We start from the raw sequence: 26933 nt of genomic DNA on the forward strand, positions 1-26933 counted from the left end.
AAACTGTTAATGGTTTTATTTTGTTCTGTTTTAATTATCATGTGGTGGAGAATGGAGAACATACAAGTTGCAGTCTTCTGGTGATTATGCAAAACTCAAGTTTACGATGTCTTCCAAACATGGAGTACACTGGAGAGATGCCAAAAGGACGGAAAAGCAGTTGCCATGATAAAATAGGAACTTACAAGTACAAACTTTCTTATTGCCAAATCTCTCTGAAGTTTCATTTTGACAGATTTTGGAATCGGTTATTATAATCTGAGTTAAGGAACTGCTGAATTCTGCAAAGGTACCTGGAGGAAATAGAGAATATTCATCAAAGTAGCTGTTTACTGGCATGCCAGCAGTGCGTGTGAAAGCATCTGCAGTGGCAGAAAGCCTTTTTTGTTCATACTGGAGCTTTTGCCAGACAAACTTTTACCGCACCCATTGAAGACATCCTGTAATGTAGTCCCGTAGTAATGCCCACTGTGGGTTATAATCCAGGCCTCAGTTTTGTGGGAAGAGAGGACAAGTACGTCTCGTATTGTTGATCCCATTTTTCTGCACAGGAAACAGAAACTCAATGGAAAGCACCAAACTTTTCAGCTGTCTGTCCATGCTACTTATTTTACTGTGATCTTAGTGAGAGTGCTGACAGGAAATGCATTTCATATTTTTCTTAATTAACGCTGTGGAAATGTAAAATTCAGTAGCAGCAGCCAATGTCAGAACTTCATTAATGGGATACATTCAACTCGCAATCCAGTAAATCTTTTTTTTGTTTATTTCAGGTCCTAGTCTAGGCTTTCACTCACATAAGATGTTTCTTTGCAGGATTTTTAGCCATTTTTCATTTTACTATTTTTGTGAGTTTTCTCTTCTGTTTCTTTGTGGAAATTCACGCCTGCAAAAGGGAAAATCGATTGTGACCGTAAGTGGGAAATAGCAAGACGAGGCATACCAGCAATAGCATTAAATTCCCAAAATGAGCAGACCAGAAATATACCGCTCTTTCTGTAATTTCCTTTGCTTCTTTTTCAGTTCTCTTAGCTGAATCAAGCTTTTGGTGCAGTGACCTGTTGTAGTTATCTCTGTCCCTTGCATCCCCGATCAGCTTGAGGGCGATGGGGAGCAGGCAGGGCCAGGTATTGTGCCAGGGCTGGTGGGAGCGGTTGCCACCACCTTTGTCAAGGTGTTAGGCTGTAGGATGTGGTCCTGGCCATGCTTGTTTTTCAGGCCTTCCACTATTCACGTGGCTAGTGGGGTCTATGCTGGGCTAGGTACTGCCAACCCATTTAAACTTCCTCTGACTTTCCAAAAGCCCCTTCCCCATGCCAGCCATTCCCTCCTCCTTTCCCTTGATTTCTCCTTAACTTGGTGCGAGTGGTGACACGGTGAGGGATGTGCTCTCTCTGGGCTAACCTGGCAGAAAGATGCTTGGGGGGGTGGGTCTTGTCCATGCTCCAGATCTTGGAGGGACACTGGGTTATAATGGTGTTTGGATATGAAAATGAAAGAGTAGGACAAGGTAAGGCAGATTAATATATTTTAACTTGATGTCTGGTGTCCAAAATGGTTTAAAGAGGTAATGATAATTCACTGGGATAGATGGCACTGCCATTTTGCTGGCATTCTTTCTAGGGGATGGTTAGACCAGAAGATCTGGTCTCAGGCAACCCGTTTGTTTCAGTCCATGGAGGGGAGGTATCGGGCAAGGCGAGATTCAGAAGTTAGCTGAATCCTGTGCAGGTTGAGTGTGACCTACCCCAAAACATGGAGATTTTCGATAAAGCAGGGGAGCTTTGGAACGACCTCGCTGAGAGCCAGATGCAGAAGCACATATCCCTTCCCGCTGTTACATGCGTTATCGGGCAGCCTGCTGCTTCTCTTCAGCTGGGTTCCTGTCACTCATTCTGCCACTTCTCTGGGCACTTTTTGGAACTGAAAGGGAGTTTGAGAGTTGCATTATGAAGTGGATTATTTCAAAAAGAAATTGATTATCATTTTGTTTAGACCAAGTGCGTTTTATTCAGGGGGTTTAAGATATACATTACCCTTTTTGTGGTTTGTTCTATAAGCATATGTTCTAGTATAATTTCTGCTCTTTAATTTAAGAGCAAATTCTGACTCTTTAATTCATTTGCGTATTTTAGGACTTCCTGTTCTGTATTTTATCATCTTGAGACTGTTGGCATCCGTCTTAAATTTCTTAAGTCTATTTTGCTGCAGCAGTCACAAGCTAGTCGCTAGGCCTCTGTCAATCCAGATCAGCGTTGTTTTTGGTATACACTGCATTACCACATGCTTACATGCACACACGCACACCCCCCATGTGTATTTTTTGAAGTGTTGAGTCTTCAAACCCTTTTCTGGCAGATATATTCTAAGGAGTTATAAGATCATGAATGCAAAAATGTTAACACAAGTCTTTTGCCCTCCCCCCCCTCTTTTTTTTTTTTTCCCCACAATTGCTGGAGAGCAACAGAGTTTATCTTCAAACCCGGTAGCAAGGCTGGATGTGGTATTTACAGTGTGGTTTAGTATCTGATCATGCAGGCGTAAGCTATAAAATTTATTGATGCATTGAAATAGTTTTTTCTGCTTGCGTGTTGAATATTCAATATTCAGACTTCTCATTATTCTTTTGACCAATGGTGTCACTGGCAGCAGTTATTTCTGACTAACAAGCATTTCCTGGTAAAAAAATTTTGTAGGCTGGCTATGTGTTCCGGAATTTCAGTTACAAGTCCTGAGTTTAAATTTATGACTTTTTAACTTTTTGATGAAGTTTAAAATGTATATTAAAAAAAAAAATTCTCTGGCATAAAATATATGCTTCAGACACCTAACGTATTTAGCTTTACATATTGATGTGTGTCTGAGAATTTCTGGTTACTGTCCACAGTTGTCTCACTCTCTTTGCTTGACGTAGCCCAGAGCATGGTGGGTGTCTTGGGTTTTGTTGGAGGTGGTGGTAAAAAAAAAAATAAAAAAAAAATTCTGGGTCCAAGGGTCTCAGAACCTTTAAATTGCCATAAGATTATCTTGATGGGCGCTTGGCTGAAAACAAGAGGAGGCAGCATGGTTTAAATAAATGAATAAAAAGTCCAAACTATTAATTATTTGTGCAAACCTGCTAATGTGATTTTCTTACTAAACATGGTTAGAACAGAGATGTTGGAAGTTCATTTTGAGAAGAAAACCCCATTCAGAACGTCATCGTTAATCCTGTACTATTTCTCAAATAAAGGCATTTGACAATAGTTATTTGTAAATCACCACACCTGTAGTCTAGGTTGGTTTTGTTCAGAAATAGTCAGAAGATTATTTGGCAGGTTTTTATTTTTTTTTTTAATAAGCCACTGGGGTGGAGATAGTAAGTGTTCTGAAAGCAGAAAAAGAAACCCATGCCAGTGGGTGTAATTTTCTTTCTAAAAGACAGTTCAAATATTTTTTCATAAGACAAACTGTGTATACAGTCCCTGTAGAAATGCTTTTTACATGTTTGGGTTTTCAGCATAGCGGTTATTGTGGAAATGTGTTTAAAATCACACAATGTTATGAGGTTTTAAAAAAGTAAAGCAATGAACTTAAACCAATTGTTTTTTTCCTGTGCCTGTGTAGATGTACACCCACAGTTATATATTTATCAGTATGTGGGGGGATGACCCTAGTTCTTGATGAATGTCAGTAAAAGACTTCTTGATCTCTATGACTTAGGAGGATGAATTAGCTGATTTTAGTTGAGATGTTCCCAAATATTTTAACTTGTCTTCTTTTGTTGGACTTTTGCTGCAGGGTCTCTGTGGCAAGCTTGAGCATCTTATCATTGAGGATCACTTTAATCTGTAGGCCAAATTAGAGAATACCTCGTCTGTCACTTGTGCAGGATTAGTGCCATTGCGAGATCTTTCAGCAGCTTTCAGCCTTAGGAAGCCCAAGAATGCAGTTGAGGATCTTTTCTCTGATGGGAAGTGTTTCATACTGTCTTTTTTGACATGGTTTTTACGTTTGACTGGGGAGCTGACTACTGAGGTGGAAATGTCCACAGTGTGTGGGGAGTGTCTGTGCAGGCCAGGAGACGAAAGATTATTCACCTGTAACTCTTCTTGGACAGGAATGTCACCTGTAGTCACAAACAACCCTCCCGCTGCTTCTAGTGTGTTTTCCCCGAAGTATTTCAACCAGTTTCAGGTCTGAGAGGCTACTGGGCAGGTAGTATCCAGTAATGCCAGCGTGTGCGGGCACCTAAGTGTGTTCTTTCAATTTGCAAAGGGGAGAAAGCAGTTCCTTCATTTCCAGTGAACACTGTGTATTTGCACTCCTTCGGCCTTTCCTCTGTCTCTGGTGTCATAGGTTAGAAAGTCTGAAATTAGTGAAATATATTAATGTTGGCTTCTTAAACTCTTTTTTGGCTTCAGCGGCTGGGCGGGAGAATTGGGCAGCTGGTTCACGTGCACCTTTGTGGGAGATCCTGGCAGCAGGTTCTGGCAGTTCACGGGTGCCATGAGGTGACTGTGTAAGGGTTCATCATGGGGAACTCTGTATTTCAGCACAGTCCAGGGTAGAAAAAGCCTTTATATTTATTTTATGATTAAAAGCTATTTTTCTTCCTTTATGAGTGAGTTTAATTATTTATTGTCAGAAAATTCCACCACACTTGAAACGGGCTTTTACCTGGAAATAATTTGGAGTATACGTCAAGTGCACTATTTTTATTTTAGGCTGGGCTAAGGATAAATATGCAGTTTCTTAGATACAAGATGTTGAAAGGCAGGAAGATGTAATAAAATTCAGTGTATATTTTGTATTCTGTTTACATTCAGAGATATCCCCAAAGCTCCAAGCATTTCCTCAGATTTACAGCTTCATAGCATTGCTTTTTTATTATGCCAGTGAGCATTGTAATTGTTTTGTTTTGTTTTAAGTAGAGGTATGCATCTGAAAAAGAAAATTCCCTTTGCCAAAATTCCATACATAAGTGAATGGTGAAATGGTGAAATACTCAGCAGCTGGTGCTAGGTCTTGCAAGTCCAGATGGAACAAACTTCCTTCACATGATGTCCAGAACATAGCCCTTTATTTTCAGGGAGGTTTGTAGAAAAGATGATGATAATACATGTTAAAAACAAAGCACAGTTATTTGAAAAGTAAAAGAAAGCCTAGAAAAGAAAGCAGACTCAATAAAATGAAACTTTATGCCCAGAGTGATCCAAAGGAGAATCAAATGCTTGGTGAAAGAGGCAGGATGTCTGTGTCAGATGTTTTACATTCTAAAGTCATTTGGGGATCTTTTAATTCAAGTCTTGTCAATAGAGTTCAAATGTCTATTCAGGTAGCTTTGGATTTTATTTAACAAAGAACAAGTACACAAAAATATTTTGAAGAAAATACATAGTGTGAGAATATATTTTAAATATAATTAATTATTTAAGTGCAGGGTTCTGTAATGGTATATCACTGACCTTGTCTTCTGTTCTGTATAAACTCTTCAAAAAATGCTTTCAACAGATGACTTGCAAAAAATCATAGAATCATAGAATCATAGAATTGCTGAGGTTGGAAGGGACCTTTAAGATCATCGAGTCCAACCTTTAGCCTACCCTGACAAGAGCCACTTCTAAACCATGTCCCTAAGTGCCCCATCTACCCTTTTTTTTAAACACCTCCAGGGATGGTGAATCCACCACCTCCCTGGGCAGCCTATTCCAATGTTTAATAACCCTTTCAGTGAAGAAATGTTTCCTAATATCTAATCTAAACCTCCCCTGATGTAACTTGAACCCATTTCCTCTCGTCCTATCACTTGTCACTAGGGAAAAGAGGTCAGCCCCCATCTCTCTACAACCTCCTTTCAGGTAGTTGTAGAGGGTGATGAGGTCTCCCCTCAGCCTCCTCTTCTCCAGGCTAAACAACCCCAGCTCCCTCAGTCGTTCCTCATAAGGTTTGTCCTCCAGACCCCTCACCAGCTTTGTAGCTCTCCTCTGGACACGCTCCAACACCTCAATGTCCCTCTTGTAGCGAGGGGCCCAAAACTGAACGCAGTACTTGAGGTGGGGCCTCACCAGTGCCGAGTACAGGGGGATGATCACTTCCCTAGTCCGGCTCACCACACTATTCCTGATACAGGCTAGGATGCTGTTGGCCGCCTTGGCCACCTGGGCACACTGCTGGCTCGTATTCAGCCGGCTGTCAACCAACACTCCCAAGTCCTTTTCTGTCGGGCTGCTTTTGAGCCACTCTGCCCCAATCCTGTAGCGCTGCATGGGGTTGTTGTGACCCAAGTGCAGGACCCGGCATTTGGCCTTGTTGAACCTCATACCATTGGTCTCAGCCCATCGGTCCAGCCTGTCCAGATCCCTCTGCAGAGCCAACCTACCCTCAAGCAGATCAACACGCCCGCCCAGTTTAGTGTCATCTGTGAACTTACTGAGGGTGCATTCGATCCCTTCATCCAGATCATTGATAAAGATATTATCATGTCGTAAACTTTCTGAACAAGTTTTTTCCCTTTCCTGCTTTAGTACTGCCGTCAGAGGTAGTGGATTTCTGATGGAAAGCTGACCAGATCGCTGACACAGAAAACAATGTAAAGTGCAGAGAGATCAATCTTCCCGTTTGTAGCTATACAGACCCAACTAGAGTATAGGTTCAAGTTTTTGTTATGGACTTGGTTGTGCTCCGGGTGCAAACAGAGAGGTAAATGACAAAGTTCTAACATGCAATTCAGCAAAAGAGTAATTCTGATGAACAGATATGGAGGGCAAATAATATAGTTCTGCCACAGTAAGGAATACAAAGGACTAAAATTTTTCTCTAGTGAAACTTGAACACTATATAATTACTGCTCAATATCATAATAGTATTTAGTCTTCACTTCCACAGTACCCAGTAAGCCTTCTTCCTACATCGTAATTCCTCCAGTACTTTAATAGACATTGTGACTATTTTTAGATTTTCTTCAAATTTTCAACAGGCTTCAGGGTGCTCCCCAGGGAAGTGGTCATGGCCTCGAGCCTGTTGGTGTTCAAGAAGCATTTGAACAATGCCCTTAGATACATGGCTTAACTTTTAGGTTGCCGTGTGTGGAGTCATTAGTTGGACTCGACCCTCACTGGTCCCTTCCAGTTCAGGATATTTGATGATTCTGTGATTCTAGACACCAAAGCTGTATACAGTATATGTCAGGTATATGCTGACTTATGCAAATGATTTATTTTAATAGAGAAGGACAAGGCAAGGAGTAGGAGTATGGCTATGGCTCTCAATGGGAAAGAAAGAAAAAATTTATAAATCAAGAAAAGATGATGTTTTTGGGTTATAAAAATTAGAAGAAACAAATGTCCTTTTAAACATTATTAATCATGTCTAGACTTTATAGAGAAGGCTTGTAGTGAAGACACGCAAAATTTTTAAAGGTAACAAACCCAGCTACACTGTTTTAAAACACTGTGTCTCATTTTTAAATCTGTCTGGTTTCTCGTTTAGTCTGGAAGCATTTGTGAGAATAATTAAGAGAAAGATTCTTGCTTCAGTGGTCACCTGCAGTTTCAAACAATGCTTGAAATGTCATTTCAGCACCTTGAATATAAGAGCTGTTACATATTCTTCAGCACAACTTCTCGACATTTGCACCAGATTTTAGAAGGCAGTCAGTTGTAATGTGGAGTTGATTTGAAGCACTTGCCACCACTAGAGGCTTATTTCTGTGAATAGTGAGATGAACAATCTGATTCTTTCTAATTTTCAGTGTCTTCGATAGAAGCTATGATTCTGGTTCCAAGAATTCTGGCAAATAAGTGAAACAATGTGGGAGTGTGTTCATTTTTAAACTTTTTTTTTCTTGTTTACTGAAGAAGCACATGACCTTTGAATTATATTCACAGTGGTGTTTTGGTATAGCATCTGGTTTGGTAAGGAAACATTTTCCTGTTCTTAGTGGCCAGACTGTCCTGGTAATCGTACTGGATAGTAGCTTGTATTTATACTAATTTGGAAAGTTTTTCTCAATGTTGTTTGCATTTCAAATATTAGACTAATATTTATTACCTTATTTTAAGGAAACTGAGAATCATTCATTGTTTAATGAGGAGCATGTTGTCTTTATCCTCAATCTCTGTATTTATAAATTCCTTCCAGTTTATTTGAAAACACAGATTCTCTGTGTAGCCAGCGAGTGTACTCTACTTCATCTGTTTTCCTTAACAATCACTAATTGTTGTTTTCTAGTAAAATAGTTAAATCTAGAAAGTATGTGTTATACACAAGATCATTTTGAAATCGGGGAAAATTCTTACTGACACGAGTAAGGTTTAGAATGCATAAAGACTGAGAGATTGCTACTGAAAGCAGATTGCCTAGATCAACAGTTGCTTCTGATAGTTAAAAATTTAGCCGTTGGTTTTCCTGGTGTATTTCCCGTTTTATAGGGCAGGTGTTGGTATAAAGACCTGGCAATAATGGTCTATTACGGTAAAAATAATTACTTTAAAGTGCATTTTATTTTAAAATAAAATAAATACAGAAAGCATATTCAAAATGAATCTAGTGATCCCTCAAAATTCCAAATTGGTAGATCCTGTGTGTATCATGTGAAAACCAGCTATGCATTAGCCACACATCCCAAGCTCATGTATTTGTCATTTGGGTGCAGAATACGTTGGTTGTGGATTTGGATATACCAGCTCTTCTGTGCTTTTAGTCGAGTGGTGTTTGTTGTGTGCAGAATAGTCGTTTGTCCAGGATTTTCAGACAATCAGAAATCTGATAGATTGCTGCTTCCAGGTGTGAGATGGGAAATTACCTGTAAAATTAAAGGGCGATGGCACCAGCAAGGTTTTCCTGTCAGAACTGGTAAATTTGGCAGATCTGAAGGAGTGTTGAGATTGTCAACTCAAGCGTTCGGGCTTAAGAAGTGCCAGAACCAGGACTGCATAAGGAACCTTAATTTGACCTACCCTGTATGGATGATTCAGTTTTAATGGTATGGCACGGAAAGGTTTTATTGATTAACAGAATCTTACTGCATTCTTTGCATTTTGGCTCATACTCATTGAACACATAACTTTTCAGGGTTTTGGGAGTTTATCTTATTTGAGCTACAGATTCCAGGCTTCATTTACCACACACCACCTAAACTCTGCAATACATACAGAACTCTAATGATTTTATTGTCAAACTTCTTTCATGATGCTTTTGTTATAATGTCTGTATATATCGACCATATTACACTATCTTTATAGCAGTCCTGTAAGATTAATAGTGGTATCTTCTTATTTTTAACTGACATAGGATGAAAAACAAAGGGAGATTAGGCCAGCATTATCAAAATCATGGACTAATACTGGATGCTTAGCTTGGAATGACTAGGATGTCTTTTTTCAGAGTACTTTTTGATGTTCAGAACAGTTATTCTCAGATGCAGGAGGTTGTGCTTAGCACTTCTAAGTATACAGACTCAGAAGTGTTAAGCTGACTATCTAGAATATAAAGAATGTAACATGAGAAAACTTTGGTTCTGAAGATTTTCCCAAGACCATAAAGTAAACTGTGTATCACAAGCAGAGTTTTAACTGCTGTTCACCTAAGACTACCCAGGTTTTATTGTAGAGGTTCTAAAGATGAATCTGTAGTAATTGTTAGTTTACAACTTACTCTTCATGCTCTTTCATTTTGTAGCAGCTGTCCAGGGGAAAGAAGCAATTGCTGGAACATGAGATTTTGACCGATTTCTCTGTTTCATTTGGTGTCTGCATTGTTTAACAATTCTAGAAATATTTTTTTGGGTGGTGAGGTTTTTTTGTTTGATTGCTGTTATTCCTAATACATACGGGGCAATTACCTTTGCCTCATGTAAATTCTAAACTTACAATTTTGCTAATAATAATACCCTTGTGAATTTTTTGTGCATCTTCATCAAACTGATTTCTGAATTTCAGCACAGTCTTCCATTACTGGGAACAAGTTATTAGCCAATGTTGTACTCCAGTCATTTAAAAACGAAGCAAAACCACAGACTTCTCCCTTTGCTTTTGAGCTGTAGTTCTCTTTTTGTTCATGCTGCCTGTGCATCTCTGTTCTGAGGTCAGAATTGCTGTCTTCGGTTCTGGTGACTTGCACTGCCATGGTCCCAGTCAGCTTGAAGGAACAAATAGTGAAGGATTTAGGCTGATTTGACGCATGTTTTAAGCATTGCACATATTTACTCTGCTCATCGCCACAAGAGCTTGGAAATATGTAGTATTCTAAGTACATATGAAGTATTTGGAGAACTGCGGGCTGAGTCCAAGCAGCAAGTGATTTTCTTTGTCTCTGAGACTTATGAAGTCACGAAACTTGAACATATTTTTCGCAGGGGTCGCAAAACTTATGTTGCTCCTATGGTATGACCTCTTAAAAAATTTCAAATGTTCACAATGAAGTTTAGAGAGGTAATCAATAAATGGATGAAAAATATGGCTCTATAAATAGTCTTTTGTAGGAGTAAATATTGAATAACTTTTCAGGTTGGTATAAGTGGAATATCTATGTTTGGTTAGATAAATTAGTGGAGAAATAAGTGGAGAAACTAAAAATGTAGAGATGTTTCAAGACACAACAACTTTAGCTTCAAATTCTAACCTGTTATGCAAATGAAATCTGCATGACATGTCAATTTATTCCTGTCGTTGCTTGTTAAATCCTGCAAAGATGATCTTGAATACTGAATTCAAAAGAACACATCTTCAGTTCATAGAGTTTATATCTCCCTTCATGTCTGTAGAGCTACATTTATATCCATCTGACCAACTCCAAGACCTATTGGGTTTTTCCCATTTTCTCCAAATTTTGCAACCCTGCACGTGCTCACTTTAAATAAAATGAGCTTCTTGTTTCAGATAATGTTCTGTTATATTGTTTAAAAATATCTTTCGTATTCCTTTAAACAATTGCTATCACCGCTTAACTGTGTGTCTCACTTTTTTTGTTTCTTTAGTTTTGCCAACCTGGAGGATGGCAGCTTTCGAAAGAGAGAAAACAGCCAACGTTCTTTGTGGTGGTTTTGACTGACATAGACTCAGAGAGGCACTACTGTTCCTGCTTAACTTTCTATGAAGCAGAGATTAACCTGCAGGTAAAAACTTTACAATAAGTAACAAAAATGCACAAAAAAGTGTCTAGAAACAATAGATTAATGTTACAGAGGACACCTTTAGAAAATATTTTGCTGTTCCTGCTAAGGATGTATTTTTGGTCATACAGAAATGCATGTATTTTTGCGCAAAGGTAAGCTCAATGTACTTGTTTGTGTTTGTGGTTCTTTTATCTGCTTTGGGAAAAAAAAGAACCAAAAACATTTCATAAATTTCTTTTTCTTCACCACATATTTGTTTAATGGGACAGCTAAGATGGTGTTCCTTTCATTTACTTCCGTGTTTGACATAGCATAAATGATTCTCATCTTTGTTCTAGGAAAAATGTTTATTAACTTCTGCTCCCTCTGCTGGCCACCTCTATCAGGCCAGCACAGGCCAAATGTGTATAACTATGCTGTAATGTATATATGTATTTCACTAAGCATTTATTGGCAAGATTTTTGTGGGTGTAAATGGCAAGATTTTAAAACTGATAGAATAATTCTTCAGTTTTTAGGTAGGTCAGATTTTGGGTGTCAGCTACTTGGCAAGGTTTGTTTTTAAACATGTATTTAATTATTTTTGGGCAACCACAGTCTTTCAAAAATAGACATTTTGATTCCCATTTAATGTAAAGTACTTCACAGAATCACTGCTATGACATAATACTTGGAATCTTTAGAAGCTAGAACCTAGGGAAAACCTAATCCAATCTGTAATTGCGGACTATCATTGTTATGTTTTGAAATTTTTTTTTTTCCCATATGAAAATTAAAAAATAAGTAAAACCTTGGCATTAAATATATTAAAATTAGTTAAGATTAAATAGATGGCTAAGTAATTTTTTTGCTCTTTTAGTGAAGAACTGTAACATTGTTGATTATTTTAAGAAAATGCTTTTAATAATCCTAATAATATGCTTTTTATAGGTGCAATTGGAAGCCAGAGAATAATAGTAGTTCTTATTTCATTAATGCTACAGTTTAGCTGGATATTTTTGTAGGTTATTAAAGGCAGTTAAAAGCAGAAATTTATCCAAACAATTAGATGTATTTTAGTCTTAAATTTTAGTGTAGATCAACTGACATCTTCCCATTAAAAATTTTGTCATTATTTAATGTCTGTCATCTTTCCTTTATTTTATAAGTAAAGAGTGAAATATTCTACAGCAATTTTTTCCCAGCTGATAAAAATTTATAACGGCTGATGCTTCCTCCACTCTATGTATTTCATAACATATACTAAATTTAGCAAACTTGTTATTTATCCTGTGGTTTCTAGCAGCTGCTTTTGATTCACTATCCACATCTTTCAAGTAATGCTCATCACAAAACATCCAGTATTAACTAAAAGATTTTTTTCTTATATTGCCTAAGTATTAATACAAAAAAAACCCAAATTAAAAAAAAAAAGAACACCAAAACTGAGTGCAGCAGGATGTTGGTTCTCATAGTGCCATTGCTGGCTGTGTTGTAAAGAATGCATATTTTTCAGATGAACTTGCTGTGGTGAAATTTATTCTATGACTGCATTGTTTATAGCCAAACTTCCTGTTTCTTTCTAAAACCCAAAGAGAATAATTGAACGTGCCCTGTTACATGGTCATTAGACAAGAATTCGGCACATGTACAATCTGTAATGAAACATAAGCTTATGAAGCACTGGGCTATGAAAGTAATACTGATTTAACCATTCAGATGCATGCCTCATTAAACAAACACTCCACGAAACGTAACGCCCAGGACTTGAAATGAAATCTGGACAGTACTTTTCACAGTTAAATACAGTTCAGGTTTTTTTTACCAAATGATATAACTCGCTAAGACAAAAGTAAGATTAAATTTCAAAAAAAAGAGGGGTTACTTCTTTCCCAGTAGCCTTCACCAGGTAAACGTTGCTGTTACACGAGGTTGGTTGGAATTCAAGTAGAGCAGATTAGATGTTTGGCTTGGCAGAATCATCTTCACAAAAAACTGGAATCAACCACTTGGAAGTTTCTGCAAAGTGAAAACAATCTCATTTCTCAGCTTGTGAACGCTAGAGGAGAACTATTGAACCTTTTTTGAGCTTCCTACATAGTAATACAAGAACGTTTTTGACACAATTGCTCAAGGTGGGTCTAAGAAGGCTACTTCCGTCATTCCAGTTACCTTCATTCCTACTTCAGCTGTTTGTTACACGATAATTACTAAATAAATCCTACCTGAAAAGTAAGGAGATTGTGCTCACGTGGTGTATCTAGGTGGTACCATTTATAACCTAGGGTGCAAGATTAATATAGCAACTGTAAAAGCTATACAGTCTGCAGGAAAAAAGTATTCTCCGTGGTATCTCTGAAAGCCCTGGATTCAGTTTAATCTCTTGGCAGTTGCATGTCATAACAAGTTTTCCAGAGAAAAGCACAGGCTCTAGTAATCAGCTGATGGCCTATTTTCAACTTCCTTCCCCTGGACAGAAAATAAAATACTACTTTATTTGTTGGCATCTGTGAATCACTCTCTGCATTGTTGCAGTACGGTCATTCTGAACTGACCCAGCATTTATTATCTGCAGGGATGCTGGTCAGTTTGATTGGTGATCAGCTCTCATAAAGTTGTGATAATAGATCAAAAAGATAAATGTTACATTTATTCTGATTAATACTCCACATCTGTACTCACGAGGAAGGTGAACACATGATATTCTATGAAATATGTGAATAGAACTCAGTGCTATGGAAGCAGATGATACAGCTTCGCCATGTAATACTTCCTTAATTGTTCTGTTCTATGATGCTAGTCTCACTTAATTGTCCCAGTAACATTTGTTAAAGCCGTATAAGGATATGTTCCTTATCTGAGATTAAAATAAAGCATTCGAAAGTTTGGCCTTAAGAGGAGTCTTAAAGTTTGGAACGTGACTAGACTACTGGAGGCAGTCTAATAATGAATTAACAATGGTTAAACTGCTGTCATTTAAAGACTTCCTTAGCATGTTTCAGAGCAGTTCAGTGTGCAAGTTCTCTCTCGCCTCAAGTTTCTACCAGTAGAAAGTGTAAAGAAATCTGAGATACTGCACTGGTTTCTGCTTCCAGCTTTTTATGTCTCCAGCACGTACTCGGTGTGACCCACATTTCTGTCTGGCTTAAGATGCCATTTAGATGCTCTAGTGAATGTAAAGTTGGATGCCATACTAACTTGCATGTATCTACAGGAATTAGGATGAGGAGAATAAGTCAAAACATCCCTATTTCCTCTTCCCTCACAGTGCCTTGGGGTTTTTTTGTTTACTGTTTTTTTTTCCATTATTGTATTTTGATCGTTGCTATGGACTTCAGATTTCATTTATTTGAAATGTGCTGGAAATCTCATTGATTTGAAGAAAACCTTGTCCTATTAACCAAAGAAATAGTCTGCTTAGCTTATTTTTCTGGCAGCTGAAGCCGGAAGCTGTTGAGCAGCCAAAGGGGTATTCAGAAGAATCATAACTTACATCTACAGAATTCACCCATAAAACTCAGTTACTCTGTGTGTAACTTTATTAGCCATCAAAAAAATGCATATATGTATATATGCACATGCACAGACATATGCATATATATATATACACGTATAGCTCTGTGTGATGTATACACACTTTGCTAAAATGAGGTTCTTATTTCTAACAGCATTTTCTGGATGTTACCACTTAGCACACCAAGACTTGATTTAATACTTTTGACTCAGCAGATACTTCTACTGACCTCAGCTATGCTTCCTACCAATTACGCAGTTAGAATTTATACTAACAATGCTTGGAAGAGCACCATAGATAGAATCTTTTGAAAAAAATGTTGACTCGCATCATTTGGGAACTTAATGGTCAAATTGTATGTTGCTTTGCGCTTTGAAAGAAATTTATCCTCTCTCCCCAGCCCCGCCATCAACAAATTAGAGTGTGATTTATGCAAGTAACTGAGCCTGTGCGACTGCATTTCTCGCATTACAGAAAATCTGCTTAATGGGAGCAGCACAAACCCCTAAACATTTGTTTATAACAATCTTACTACAAGATTGTATCATTCTTGTGTGTTGTCTTAGGCATATGTACATTAGAACATTGTGATCATAATGTTTGTAAGACTAAATATATCATTCTGGAAAATGCACATAAGTAATAATTCACAAGTCTCCCATTTCCTGCCGTTCATGTTCTGTTCCTCTCTCTGACCCCCTTGCAAAAAGAGGAAAAAGAAATTGTCAAAATCCCAAACCATAAAATGGCAGATTCACAACATTCACAAATATTTCCTGAGTCAAGGGAAAAACTGCCAACAAAATGACTTCATGCTTCATAAAGTTTTAATTTTTATGCTTGGACTGGAGAGTTGTGATCCTACTGTGTCAAAGCATATGCCGCTTGGTGAGTCACTGACGTTTGGTTTTTAGCAGCGGATGAGAACACTCGGTTTGGTTGTACCCTTTTTGAAGTATGAAATCTGATCCCTCTTTGGATATTATATTAGCATGTTATTCTTAAGTTTAATAACTATTTTGTGAATATCCCAAATGTTAAATTTGTTCTGACCTCTCATTGTCAGTGCCGCAAAACACATTTTGTGGAACACCCCCCGCCCCAGTTTTTAAAATAACGTTTAGTATATTACACCATCATCTTTCCAAATCTGCTGAAAAATGGAGAGTTAAGCAATGCCTTATTTCCTTTCTGCTCCTGTGTAAAGAGAAAGTTGCAGCTAATATTCTATATTGTAAGAAATAGACTTTTAATGTCCTTTTATACATTTAAAGTCCTCTCTAGACCAGAATTTAAAGTTAAGGTGAGAACAGTTGTACAGAGGAAAGCGTATTTCCGTCTTCCTGATAACTCTGGCAGTAGTTTCTTCTGTCCTGTTTATGCCCTGGCTCATGCCTTCACACACGTGCATACACATCCCCAATTTGAACTCATGCTATTGCAGGTGCAAAAGGTTGTTTTGGGTAAAGGTCTCCTTTTCCTCTTTATTCCTGTGCTGTTGCTACGCAGTGGCCCCAAGTCTCAGCTCACAGGATAGCTGTGGTATCACAGGGTATCTTTTAAGTAGAGACTTTGTCAGTAGCGATCAGGTAATTTACCTGACTTTCAAACAGTAAATACTAATTCAGCAATTCATTCAGTGCATTTCCCCTTATGCAGTTTAGAGGAATTGAATGACTGTATTTTAATTAAACAAAACAAAAATCTGTGTGTGTAAAATTTCGCCTTAGTGTACTTCCACATGTAATGTTCTATATTATATAAAACCCATTATGACTGAGTTAAGGTATGAATTACCAACTTTCTTAATTTGATTTTTGGTGTTGGTTCTGCTTACATTGCTTAGGTCTCTGCAGTCTGCTCACCCTAGATTAGGTGTGTAAAGCTTGAAAAGGTGGAATATGTGGATCATGTTTGCTGCCTTTGGGAAAATTCAGAAAGATTTAGTAAACTCTAAGCTCTGAAATTACTATGTGACTATTTGCATATGCATAGTTCTTACTAAAGACTCGTTACTGTAGTTCTTTAACATTCTTCAGTGCTAAGGTTACATGTTGAAAGCAGTTATTTAATGCTATTGATTAGTGCCCCATGGAATTTCAGCGTTTATAGGGCAACTGCATGTGCATTACCTTGACTTCCCAGATCTCCAGGGTGTGCATAGCCTAATGGCCTACTCGGGAACTACACTTTGGCCTATGGCTGCATATGCTGGACTGAAAGCTGGAACGCGTGGGTACCAGGTTACTATTGTTCCAAAGTTCTTTCAGTGTGTTTAGATGATAATGCATATAAGCACCTTCTGGAGTTTTCAAAGTGAGGTGTATTAAATGGTAAACATCTAATAGACACAATAGACACCAATAGATGGTGGTGTAAATTGTGTAATGCTGGAAGGTGCAGTGCAAACTTCTTATTGTCATATATGAGTACTCTGAAGCGTCAGTAGTAGTTTGGGAGTGAATGAGATGACCTCTTACAGAGACTTAGGGTTACTCTTTTTGATAATCTTCACATAATTTCTGTCTTTGATCCTTTTCTTTTTTAGTTGATAGACTCTACATTGTGCATTACTACAGTTTATTTTCCTGTTTTGAAATTATTAAATCAAGATAATGGCTTTTTTGCTGGTATAATTATTCCGGTGTAAGTTTAGCCGCAGTTGCAGGATTCATGTGGATGAATGCCGCAGTTGCAGGATTGCATGTAGACAAGCCACGAAGTACATCTATTCACCTGTGGTTTTAGTTCAGTTCAGCAGATTGGGGGCAGGATGCAGATTTGTCTTCTGGAAGCGGTCAGCTAAGTTTATTTTAACTTTTGTACATGTGTTAGAATTTATTGGATACATGCGTTTGTATAATCTGAAAAGTAAATAAAATGAATTGATGCTGAATGTTTTTTGGCCTTTGATTGTTAATAAACCAGCTAAGAGTGTATTTGGCTGCAAATAAGGCCAACAGAGACCAAGTCACATGGAGAGAAAGGGATCCATCCCAAATGAGCAATTGGCACGAGATTACTAAAGCAAACTTTAAATAATCTTTCTTAAAATAAGAAATTATGCGCGGTCTCTAAATCTTCTTTACTGAGCAGTTAGTAGAAAAACATTGGGCTTGCTGAACTTGGCGCAATTTCAGTGCAAAATTTTGCATAGGGCAGACTGGTTTTGACAGTTATAATGAAGTACTAGAGTGAAAGTTTTGTAGTGAGAGATGTCCTTTCTCTCCCTAGGACTGCATGAAATAAAAGTACAATTCTGATTTCACTTTCTGTTCACATTTGATTTCCTTAGAGTTTCAAATAATGCCTGCCAGCTTCCACCTTTCAGAGTGGTAAAGCTACATCTAATGCTCTGTGTTTTCTTACTTTTCTATTAGTACCTCAGTTTAAATTGATTTTCCTCACTCTGACGTGAAGATAAACCTAATTTGTCTCCGCTCAGTGTTAAAGAGACCTAAACGCGCTGACTTCAGTAGCATATGTCCTCAGCGTGGAGATGTATGGTTGGCATGTCTGGATTATCATGTCTGAAGAGGAGTGGCATCTCTAACAAAGGCAATTCGCAGAGCTGCCACCCACAAAGGCGCTTCAGACACCCGGGAGGACGTAGTGATCCAACGGGGGGCAGTCAGAGCCAACGTCAGTGAAGACTGGATGGACAGCTGATAGGCTTGGAGAGTTGGGTGGCAGTCCAGAGTTGCTTTATCTAGGAGCCTTCAGTGTTGGAGATTTGATAAATGGCAGGCTTGGGCACACAGGTTAAAGTATTAAGATGGACACGTCCAAGTTCTGAAGATGGGTGTGAAAAGATGGCAGAGGAGGGTTAGTTACGGTTCCTGTGTGCTATAATGTCTGCAAACTGTGCCCAGTTGTTCTTGCACTTTTTATGAATATAGAGGGAGTTTTGAAGCAAAAGGACACCAATGTAAAGGAAGGCATTACCTTGTTTAATAATATGAGTATCAAGACCACAAGTTGATTTTAACAGCATCTATTAAAAATGTATTAAACCTTTTTCTAGACTGTGGAACTGGGACATTATGCCTGATCAGTCGATAGGTAACTCCAGTTGTCAGTTACCTTCCTTATTTAAAAATGCTTGAATAATTAGTCTGAATTTGTCTGGCTTGGGCTTGGTGCCATTTACATCCCTTGGCTAAACTGTGAGGAACAAATTGTTCTCAGAAAACAAGCAAACAAATAAATAGCAGAATGATGATGGACCATGCTGATCACAGTTGATTTCTCTAAAGTATTGGTTATCAGTCAGCGGATTAACGCTGGTTATTTTTTTTATTTGGTCTTGTGAACTTTTATTATTTTGTGAGGGTTTTTTTCAAATGCTTGCACAAATGCATTTATTAATTCACCTATTTTTATTGACTAAGTTCATAAACTATAAAGCGATGACACTAGTTCAATTAGTTGGTTATCGTACATTCCAGTTTACCTCATCACTTTAGGTCAGAAATACGATAAATGGCTACTTCTCATGACAAAAGAAGAAAGGCAAACAGTTGAAATATATGCACTCATGCTCTCTCTAGTTCTATATTCTCATTTAGGTAAGAACCTCTAAAACTCATTACTGCATTCTGTCAGGAGTTACATATATATTTTTAGTGTAGAGGTGGCTATGTACATTCATTAAGATACATGAAAAAAAACTGAGTTTAAGAATATATTGGTCTGCTTTAAATACACAGAGCGCACTTTTTTTTTTTCTCCAGACTCTTAAGAGCCACTTTACAGCTATAGCAAACAAGTTGAACATAACGAAATTGCATCATATGTCCTTCAAAAGAAGTTTCACCATTTTCTGAGTTTGTTTACCATATATTATTTATGCAGGAAAAGAGGAAAAAAGAAAAGCTAAGTAAACAAATCAAACACCCTGCTGTAAAACCAGATAAGATTTTTCTGTGGAAACTTATGATACATCCTCATCTGTGTTCCACTTACGCAACAAATAAATGCTTTTTAAATTTTATTTTACAATTTTAAGAATGTAATTCTGTATCTAATTTTAAAATTGGTTATCTTGATGTTTCCCATACTTTTTTTGATCTCATGGGACATAAGTTTTAACATTCATTACTGTGGTGCTGTACCTATGTTTTTGTGACAGTTTGAAATATGGCGATCTAAAAATTGTTTAAGAAATACCTAAATTTAACAGTTTGGCAGTGCTGTTTCTCCAAGAGGTGCAATGGTGGCTAGAAGCAAACAGGCAGTCTTTAAAAAACCCAAAAGACTCCTATGTACCTTCTGTGTTTCAGATGCCCAGACTGTCGCAATCATATGTATGTGAACAAGAAGCCCTCATGATGAAGATTTCTGCAAAGACTTTTTGTTAGCTGGAATAGTGGATAAGTTAGTGGATAAGAAGTTCTGTAATGAACATAACAATAATTATAGTATTATCTGGTAGGTTTTGTAAACAAACTGCTCTATGGACTTGAGTCAGCCATAGTTTACAGATCTTTGCACTATATTCTCCTTATAACTTTAGAAACCAAGTTGAAGATGGAGAAGAAAAAAGGATTCTGGGTTCGGCAGGCAGTGGGTGTACCTGGATGGGCTTTAGTCAAGCACAGGTGTAATTACAGGGCACCAAATATTTTAAGCATGGTGAAATAACATATGGTCACAGATCATCATACAGTTCCTTTCAGTTAGATCAGTCTCTGTTAGCTATTCTTTAGCCTACTGAAGAGTTTTTCAGAACTTTATTAATCTGGTGTTAAAAACACATTCATTTACTTGCAGTCTAAATGCACAGATGTTTCTGAATTGGATTTGAAATGTGTATCACCTTTTAAACTAAACGGATCTTTAAGCATCTGGAACACCAGTTTGCTCTCTAGTGGTACGTTTTTTCTCATCTCAGCTGTTTTCAAAGTCTGCCTGTATGTAGATACAAAAAGGGGGAAATAAAACGGAATCTCTTTCAATATTTAATTGAAATTAAGAAAATTCTTAATCTGTTCTGCTGTAGTATGAAGGGCTGTCAGCCAACAGTCTAGATGAGAGATATCAGGGAAGCCTCGTGGCAGTATACCAAATATAATTTTCATCTTCTCCCAACCAATAGAAGTGCAAAAGCAGAACTATAATAATTAAGTTAAAAAAAATAAAATGCAATAGCAGTATTATCTTCTTATTTAACCAATTTTAATTAATCTTTCAGTTTAGGTATCATTAGTAAGGTTTTCTTTAAGGTCCAGTTGTTCTTAATGTGGTTGTAAACTGAATGCTATATTTATAAAATAAACATATTGAGGAAAAAACCAAACAAAACAACACTTATTTTGTTATTTTTGATTACAGAATATTTTTCCTTAGATGAGAAAGGGGATAAAGAAAGATGAAATGTGCATGTGTCTGAGAAAAAGTGTAACTAGAAAGAATTAAGTTTGTGGTTTTACTGCTTCGTATTTAGTATTGCTACAGAATGCTTCTGCTGTTAATACTTCGCTTGAAAAGTAGGTTAAAAGTCATGTGTTTGCAATGATTATCTACTTAGTCTAGTGACTCCTAATAATGTGCCTGCGTGCCTGTCAGAACATTTAGCCGTGGAAGAAATACAGCTAGTCACATTACATTTTTCCGTATCTTTTATGAAGTAAGAGTGTGTTTTTATAGTCTGATTTATCAATTCAATACTGTGTTCCTATTGTGCCCTTAAAGTTTTAAATTAAAACTAATTAAGAATTAATTCAAGACTTGATCTGAAGGTGAGTGAATTTTATGAAAATGGCCTTTTATAGAAACCTCCTCCCTGTCTGCGCACCCTGAGTTTTCATTATCTCAGTACCATGAGAATCTGGAGAAGGTTCCATATTCCCTTGCCTTTAGAAATATGCAATGTGTTTTAATTTCATTTTTACTAATGTTGTCAGGGTCCACAACCTGTCAGATAACCAGAATCTCTTGCCTTTATGCCTAGAATTCATAATTGCTCTTTAGAGCAGTTGATATAATAAACTCTTGTTGATTATATGTTTAGAGTTGTATAACCACTAAACTATAATTTAAAAATTCTTCTTGCATTTTTGGGGGCAGGGAGAGGGAACTGTAATTAATGAAAAACTCTCCCTGTCAACGTTATAATGGATGGAAATAAATGAACATGTGTGGGACGTGTGATTGGACTGTTGAGATATTGTGTTTCTCTATTCATTTGTGAATCACAATTTTAACCTAGAAATGAGATGCAAACTAGACTAAGCGTGTACATTGTGTGTGTTTTGGTTGCTGTTTAGGTAAGAATGAATGTACAAAGCCAAGTATATCACCTTATGTATATATATATATTGCTGTGACACTTGTTTTTGCTTTGGTATTAAAGTATTATACGTATCTGTTATTAAAACAGCTTGGTTAATACAAACGTTAAGTACTCTTTTTTTAAACCATTTTCACTTGAATGCTGAATTGCTTTTTAGATAGGAGGCCGTCCTCAGGTCAGGAGGTTCCTGAGCTGCAGATTGCTGGAGACAGGGAGAATGTGCTGGAGGAACTAATCTTTCCTCTGTTCAGGGGGCCCTTGTCACCGTATAGCTATGCATATACTTTTTTTGTGTGTGTGTGTGTATCTTGCTTAGACAAGTGATGGCATAGCATAAGTGAATGCCACTTAAGTTTTATGTCGGTGGCAGTTTTCCAGGAACCCCAGAACCTCATTTGGTTTGTGTATTAAAAAAAGCATCAAAATATTTTGTAGCATTTGTATCTCCTCTGGTATACATATAAAAATTACGTGCCCTTTTTTGGTCTATGTAGTAATGAAAATAGAGCACCAGGGCGCATGTGCACACGCATGTACCTATATATCTTATTCTTTCGGGGGGGGTGGGGTGGGTGAGAAGTGCTTTAGCATATGTTACCATAGAACTTGAGTGTGGTGGAGCAGCTTCCCGTGCCGCGTGTTCAGGACACAAGCCTGAAAGGCCGAGTCTGACTTCCTGGGTGGAAGGGCAGTGGGCAAAGGCTCTAGTGTAGATACCTTCACCTCTGGGTCAGGTTAGGAAGTAGCTCTTTACTACCCTACAGCTGTCAGTGCAGCTTCTAGCTGCTACCTAGCTACTGGAGCTTTTCAGTCACCTTGTCAATTTGGTGCTAGAACCGAGGAGAGCATTTATGTAATAAAATGCATGTCTTGGTGTGGAGGCCAAAATGATTACGTGGTTCACAGATGATGATGGTTGCTGCCTGACAGCTAATGTCTTCAACTGCCACCATTTGATGCTGACCAAGGCACACAGGACTGTGCAGACAGGATCGGACTGTTATTATGTATTTTGTTTCAGTAGAAAATCTTTTAGGGTACTTAAAACAACAAGTGTTTTTGAAAGAACCTGTTTAGTTTCCTACTAGAAGAACAATTATGGTGTAGGGTGGTGGCCTCCAAACGTTTTTGATTGTGCAGCCATCAATAAAATTCCCACATGAAGCTTATTGTAACTAAATTTTTTTCATAATTAAAAGCATTTATTAAGTCACCCTTTAAAGTACTTCTAATACCATTATTTTAACTGCTTTTATTTGGATGCATGTTTTGCTTAAGGAAACCGTACATTCTGTGATTCTGAATTGAGGTTGTGAAATAAAGCTCATGAACTCACAGCATTCCTGGCATTTAAGAGCATTTCTGTCTGTTTTCTTCCATTTAATAGAAAAGTGATGTTGGATTTTTTTTTTTTTTTAATAAACTGAAATGATGACTAGTAAGATGACAGAAATAGAAGGCAGATATTTCATGTTGTGATATGGAAAGGGAAGTAATTTTTCTCATGTTCCTAATTAAGATAATATAGTGATTTTTGCTTAGAAGAATGCTCAGTCAGAGGAACAAATAAAATACTTAAAAATTTGGTGGGTGGTGTGAGGGTGGAGAGAATTACATGCAAAAATTGGAAAGCATGGACTTTCTGTCATTTGGAAACCTAATCAGCTAATGAATTTGTTGAAGAACGTGTGGAATTTTAGAAATGAAAGTATTTAGTGACATCTTTAGTTTTGACCATGAGTAATGATAAAATATTTTAATAGTAAGCGCTAGCAAGGAGGTTATAGCAACTTGCGCAATATCATGAACGACTGCAAGTTTATCTGCATTGTACCTTTCTCTTCTTTTTAACTAGAAAATTAGTGTTTCATCAGTTTGAGGGATTTTTTGAGAAATCTGAACTATTATTCTTGTGGAGAAATTCCTTTAGATTCCAAATTCATGAATCAGAGCTGGAGATGACTTTATAGATAACTTTAGCTGTAACATTGGTGGAAATTCTGTAAGAAATAGAATTATATGAATATGAGCAAGACAACAAAACGATCTTTTGTGAAATATTTTTTTCCCCCCTGTATTTGGAGTATTGCTGATTGTAAATCAGCTAACACTTTGATGTGAAAGGATCCTATTCTATAATCCACTTCACTATCTAAAATGTGAAACGGGGACCATTTAATATGAAATATTGTCCCATTAAACTGTGGTCTCGGAGAACTTCATTTTAAGTACACTTGTGCATGACTTCCCAGGTGAGTTTTAACTAGTTGAACTACATCTAGAAGCTTTTAAGGGAGTTAAGGCAACCATGGAAATGTGTTCCTATTAGTTGACTTCATTACCAGTTTCAAATAATGCATTCACTTTCTTTTGTAAAGTTCTGAGAAATGTTGACTTGTAAGAATGATAACATTTTATTTTGATGTTTCTTTCTGCTTATTAATTGAAGTGTTTCTGTTTTCAAGGGAACAAAAGAAATTGAAGGTGAAGAGGAGTCTGGTTTAATTCCGCCTGCAGAAGTATTTGCTCCTAAAAGTCTGGTGTTGGTGTCCAGACTAGATTATCCAGAAATTTTCAGGGTAAAGAACTTGTAATTGCCATTTATAATATATGTCAGCAGACAGATCTGGTTTTAATGAGTAACAGTGACAGTACTTTTGATTTAAAACATCTCAGGATTGATTTGGGAATTTAAAAGCAAAAGTAGGCTTAGACCGAACTAGATAAAATTCAATGTCTGTGACAGTAAGTAGCCCCTATAGGTTGAAGCAGTTCTTTTTTTACCCTCCAAGCAGTTTTAAATCTACATAGAAGATGGAATGGAGATTTTTTCTGGGCTCAATTTACTCTATAATGAAGGGAATTATTAGGACAAACCCAGACTTGCTCAGGTAAAAACAACACATTAACCATATTTGATTCAATATATAATGGTAAATTAATAGTGAAATCCTAGTTTTCCTCCATATGTAATGCAAAATGTCAGAACCTCTTCCAGATCAAATTAAGATGCATGACAGGGATTTAGGATCTTGGATTACTTTCAGCTGATGAAATATGGCTGATCTGAGATAAATGAAAAGCTTACATTTTTATTAAGCTAATACATAGTAAGAGAAACAAATATAGTTCAGTTTACAGATCAAGGGAGGAAATCATTCAACAGTTAAGTTGTCATTAGACATTAAGAATGACTGTACTGAGTGAGATTAGAATTCCACGTAGCCCAGTATTTTGTTTCTGATAGTGTCTTGTAGCGAATGCAAAGCAAAGGGTGTAAGAATAGGGCAGGCTGTAGAAATAATTCCACAAAATACTTTGCTAGTTCAGTGTGAATGATAGTTAAATGACATCCTGAACCAGAGGTGTCAGTTGTGTGGGTTTTTTCACGTAATTTGTCCAGTTTCTTAACGCTCACATTTTACAAAAACCCGTGGCAAGGAGTTTCACAGCTTAACTATGTGTTATATGAAAAGTTACCGTTGGAATTATTTCTAAGAAGAGAATTCCTAAAATATTTGCTGAATTATCAAAATTACAGTAGTTAAAAGGCACTAAATGGATGCTGTGGAACAGTTATTTATTTCCTTTTTTTCCAAAGGCTTCTTAGAAGGTAATGTTAAATCATCTTACATTAAATTATTAGTAAAAATTATAAAACTCTATCTTTGATTTCCCAATCAAAACTGGATCCACACAGAAAAAATGTGGAAATGCTGAAGTGTCAATGTACTGTTCTTTTAAAAATATGATTAGATTGAAATAATAAAATAAGGAATGTAAGTTAAATAACATATGGAATTGTTGATCCTTGGTACTAGTCTTAAAACAAGCCTCAGAAGCTCATTAATTCATCAGTGTTTTACTCTGGAAACTAGTAATTTTAGGTCCCTAGAATTCAAAGCACAGATTGAAGCTATGTTGGTTTTATAATTTTTAAAAGTAACTCGTAGTAAAGCACTTTTTTGTATAATGAACAAAGCACAAATATTAAACATTTAATTCATTTTTTAAAAAGAATATATCTACATCTGCCAGCACATACATCCCTTCTAAATAGCCAAACTATTTTTTTTAAATGAATTATTGCTTCTATAGCAAATTACTTTGTCTTCAGTAGGAAAGTGCTTCACTACATAAATAACTATTAAGACACTTATTTTTTAAAAGATTATATACCTAGATCTTTAAGTAATTTGACATCTGCCTTCCCTGTGCAGCAGTTTAATGTATTTTGTCTACCTTTCTAGGCTTGCCTTGGCTTGATCTATACTGTGTACGTGGACAGCCTGAACGTGTCACTGGAGACGCTCATTGCAAATCTGTGTTCATGCCTTGTCCCTGCTTCTGGAGGGTCTCAGGTAAATGGGGGGGGAAAAAAGGGTATTTTTCCAGTTAATTTAATTTATGAAGAAAACAAAAAATAAATTCTTGAAATATTTTTGAAGAAAAAAAAAGATCATAGTTCAGCTGAGTGCTTTCCCTGTGGCCTGTGAGTGCTTTCCCTGTGGCCTGTCTTCTAAAGACAGCAAAAATTCCATTCCAGGATAAGGTCAAAGGGTTAATTTTGTCACTGAGTTGGCTTTTTACAAGGCACAGTAACAAATCAAGCAGTTTGTATAAGTTCAGTTTTTAATAATAATGTACATTCGGGAATAGTTCTGCTTGCTACAGATTTTTTTAAAGACTCTTTTTCCTTGCCATTTTTTAACATGTCCTTCACTTCAGTTCATTTACCTGTGTCTTTTCCTTGATGCAGTTTAGGATTTCACTGGTCTTTTCTTTGGTAACTCTTTTAAATTTATATTTTCATTAATTTTGTAAAAATGCTAAACAAGTAACTTGGACATGGTTTTCTCGGCGGTAATTAAATATTCCAGGTAGTCCATGCATTCAAAAGTAAGAAAAAAGTTTTCCAGCATCTACACTTCTTTCTGCTTTTTATCTGTGTTTTCTGTGAGCAGAAAGTCAGGTTTGTTTGTTGATTTACTTTAAATAAATTATTCGTATACATTTGCGGGTTTCTGACAAGCCAACTCAATCTGGTTTGC

The 26933-nt window shown here is 36.9% G+C and overlaps 1 protein-coding gene across 4 annotated transcripts in view; it reads left to right on the top strand.

Moving 5' to 3' along the window:
• Window positions 1-26933, top strand: part of SBF2 (SET binding factor 2) — a 270051-nt gene that overhangs the window by 101386 nt on the left and 141732 nt on the right. For all 4 annotated transcript variants that reach the window (XM_054200805.1, XM_054200806.1, XM_054200807.1 and 1 more), the window contains exons 3-5: window positions 10958-11095; window positions 24348-24461; window positions 26133-26243. In XM_054200805.1, the coding sequence (XP_054056780.1) occupies window positions 10958-11095; window positions 24348-24461; window positions 26133-26243 (363 nt within the window). The remainder of the gene's footprint in view (window positions 1-10957; window positions 11096-24347; window positions 24462-26132; window positions 26244-26933) is intronic.

Source organism: Rissa tridactyla, chromosome 4 (genome assembly GCF_028500815.1).
Source record: "Rissa tridactyla isolate bRisTri1 chromosome 4, bRisTri1.patW.cur.20221130, whole genome shotgun sequence".
NCBI lineage: Eukaryota > Metazoa > Chordata > Aves > Charadriiformes > Laridae > Rissa > Rissa tridactyla.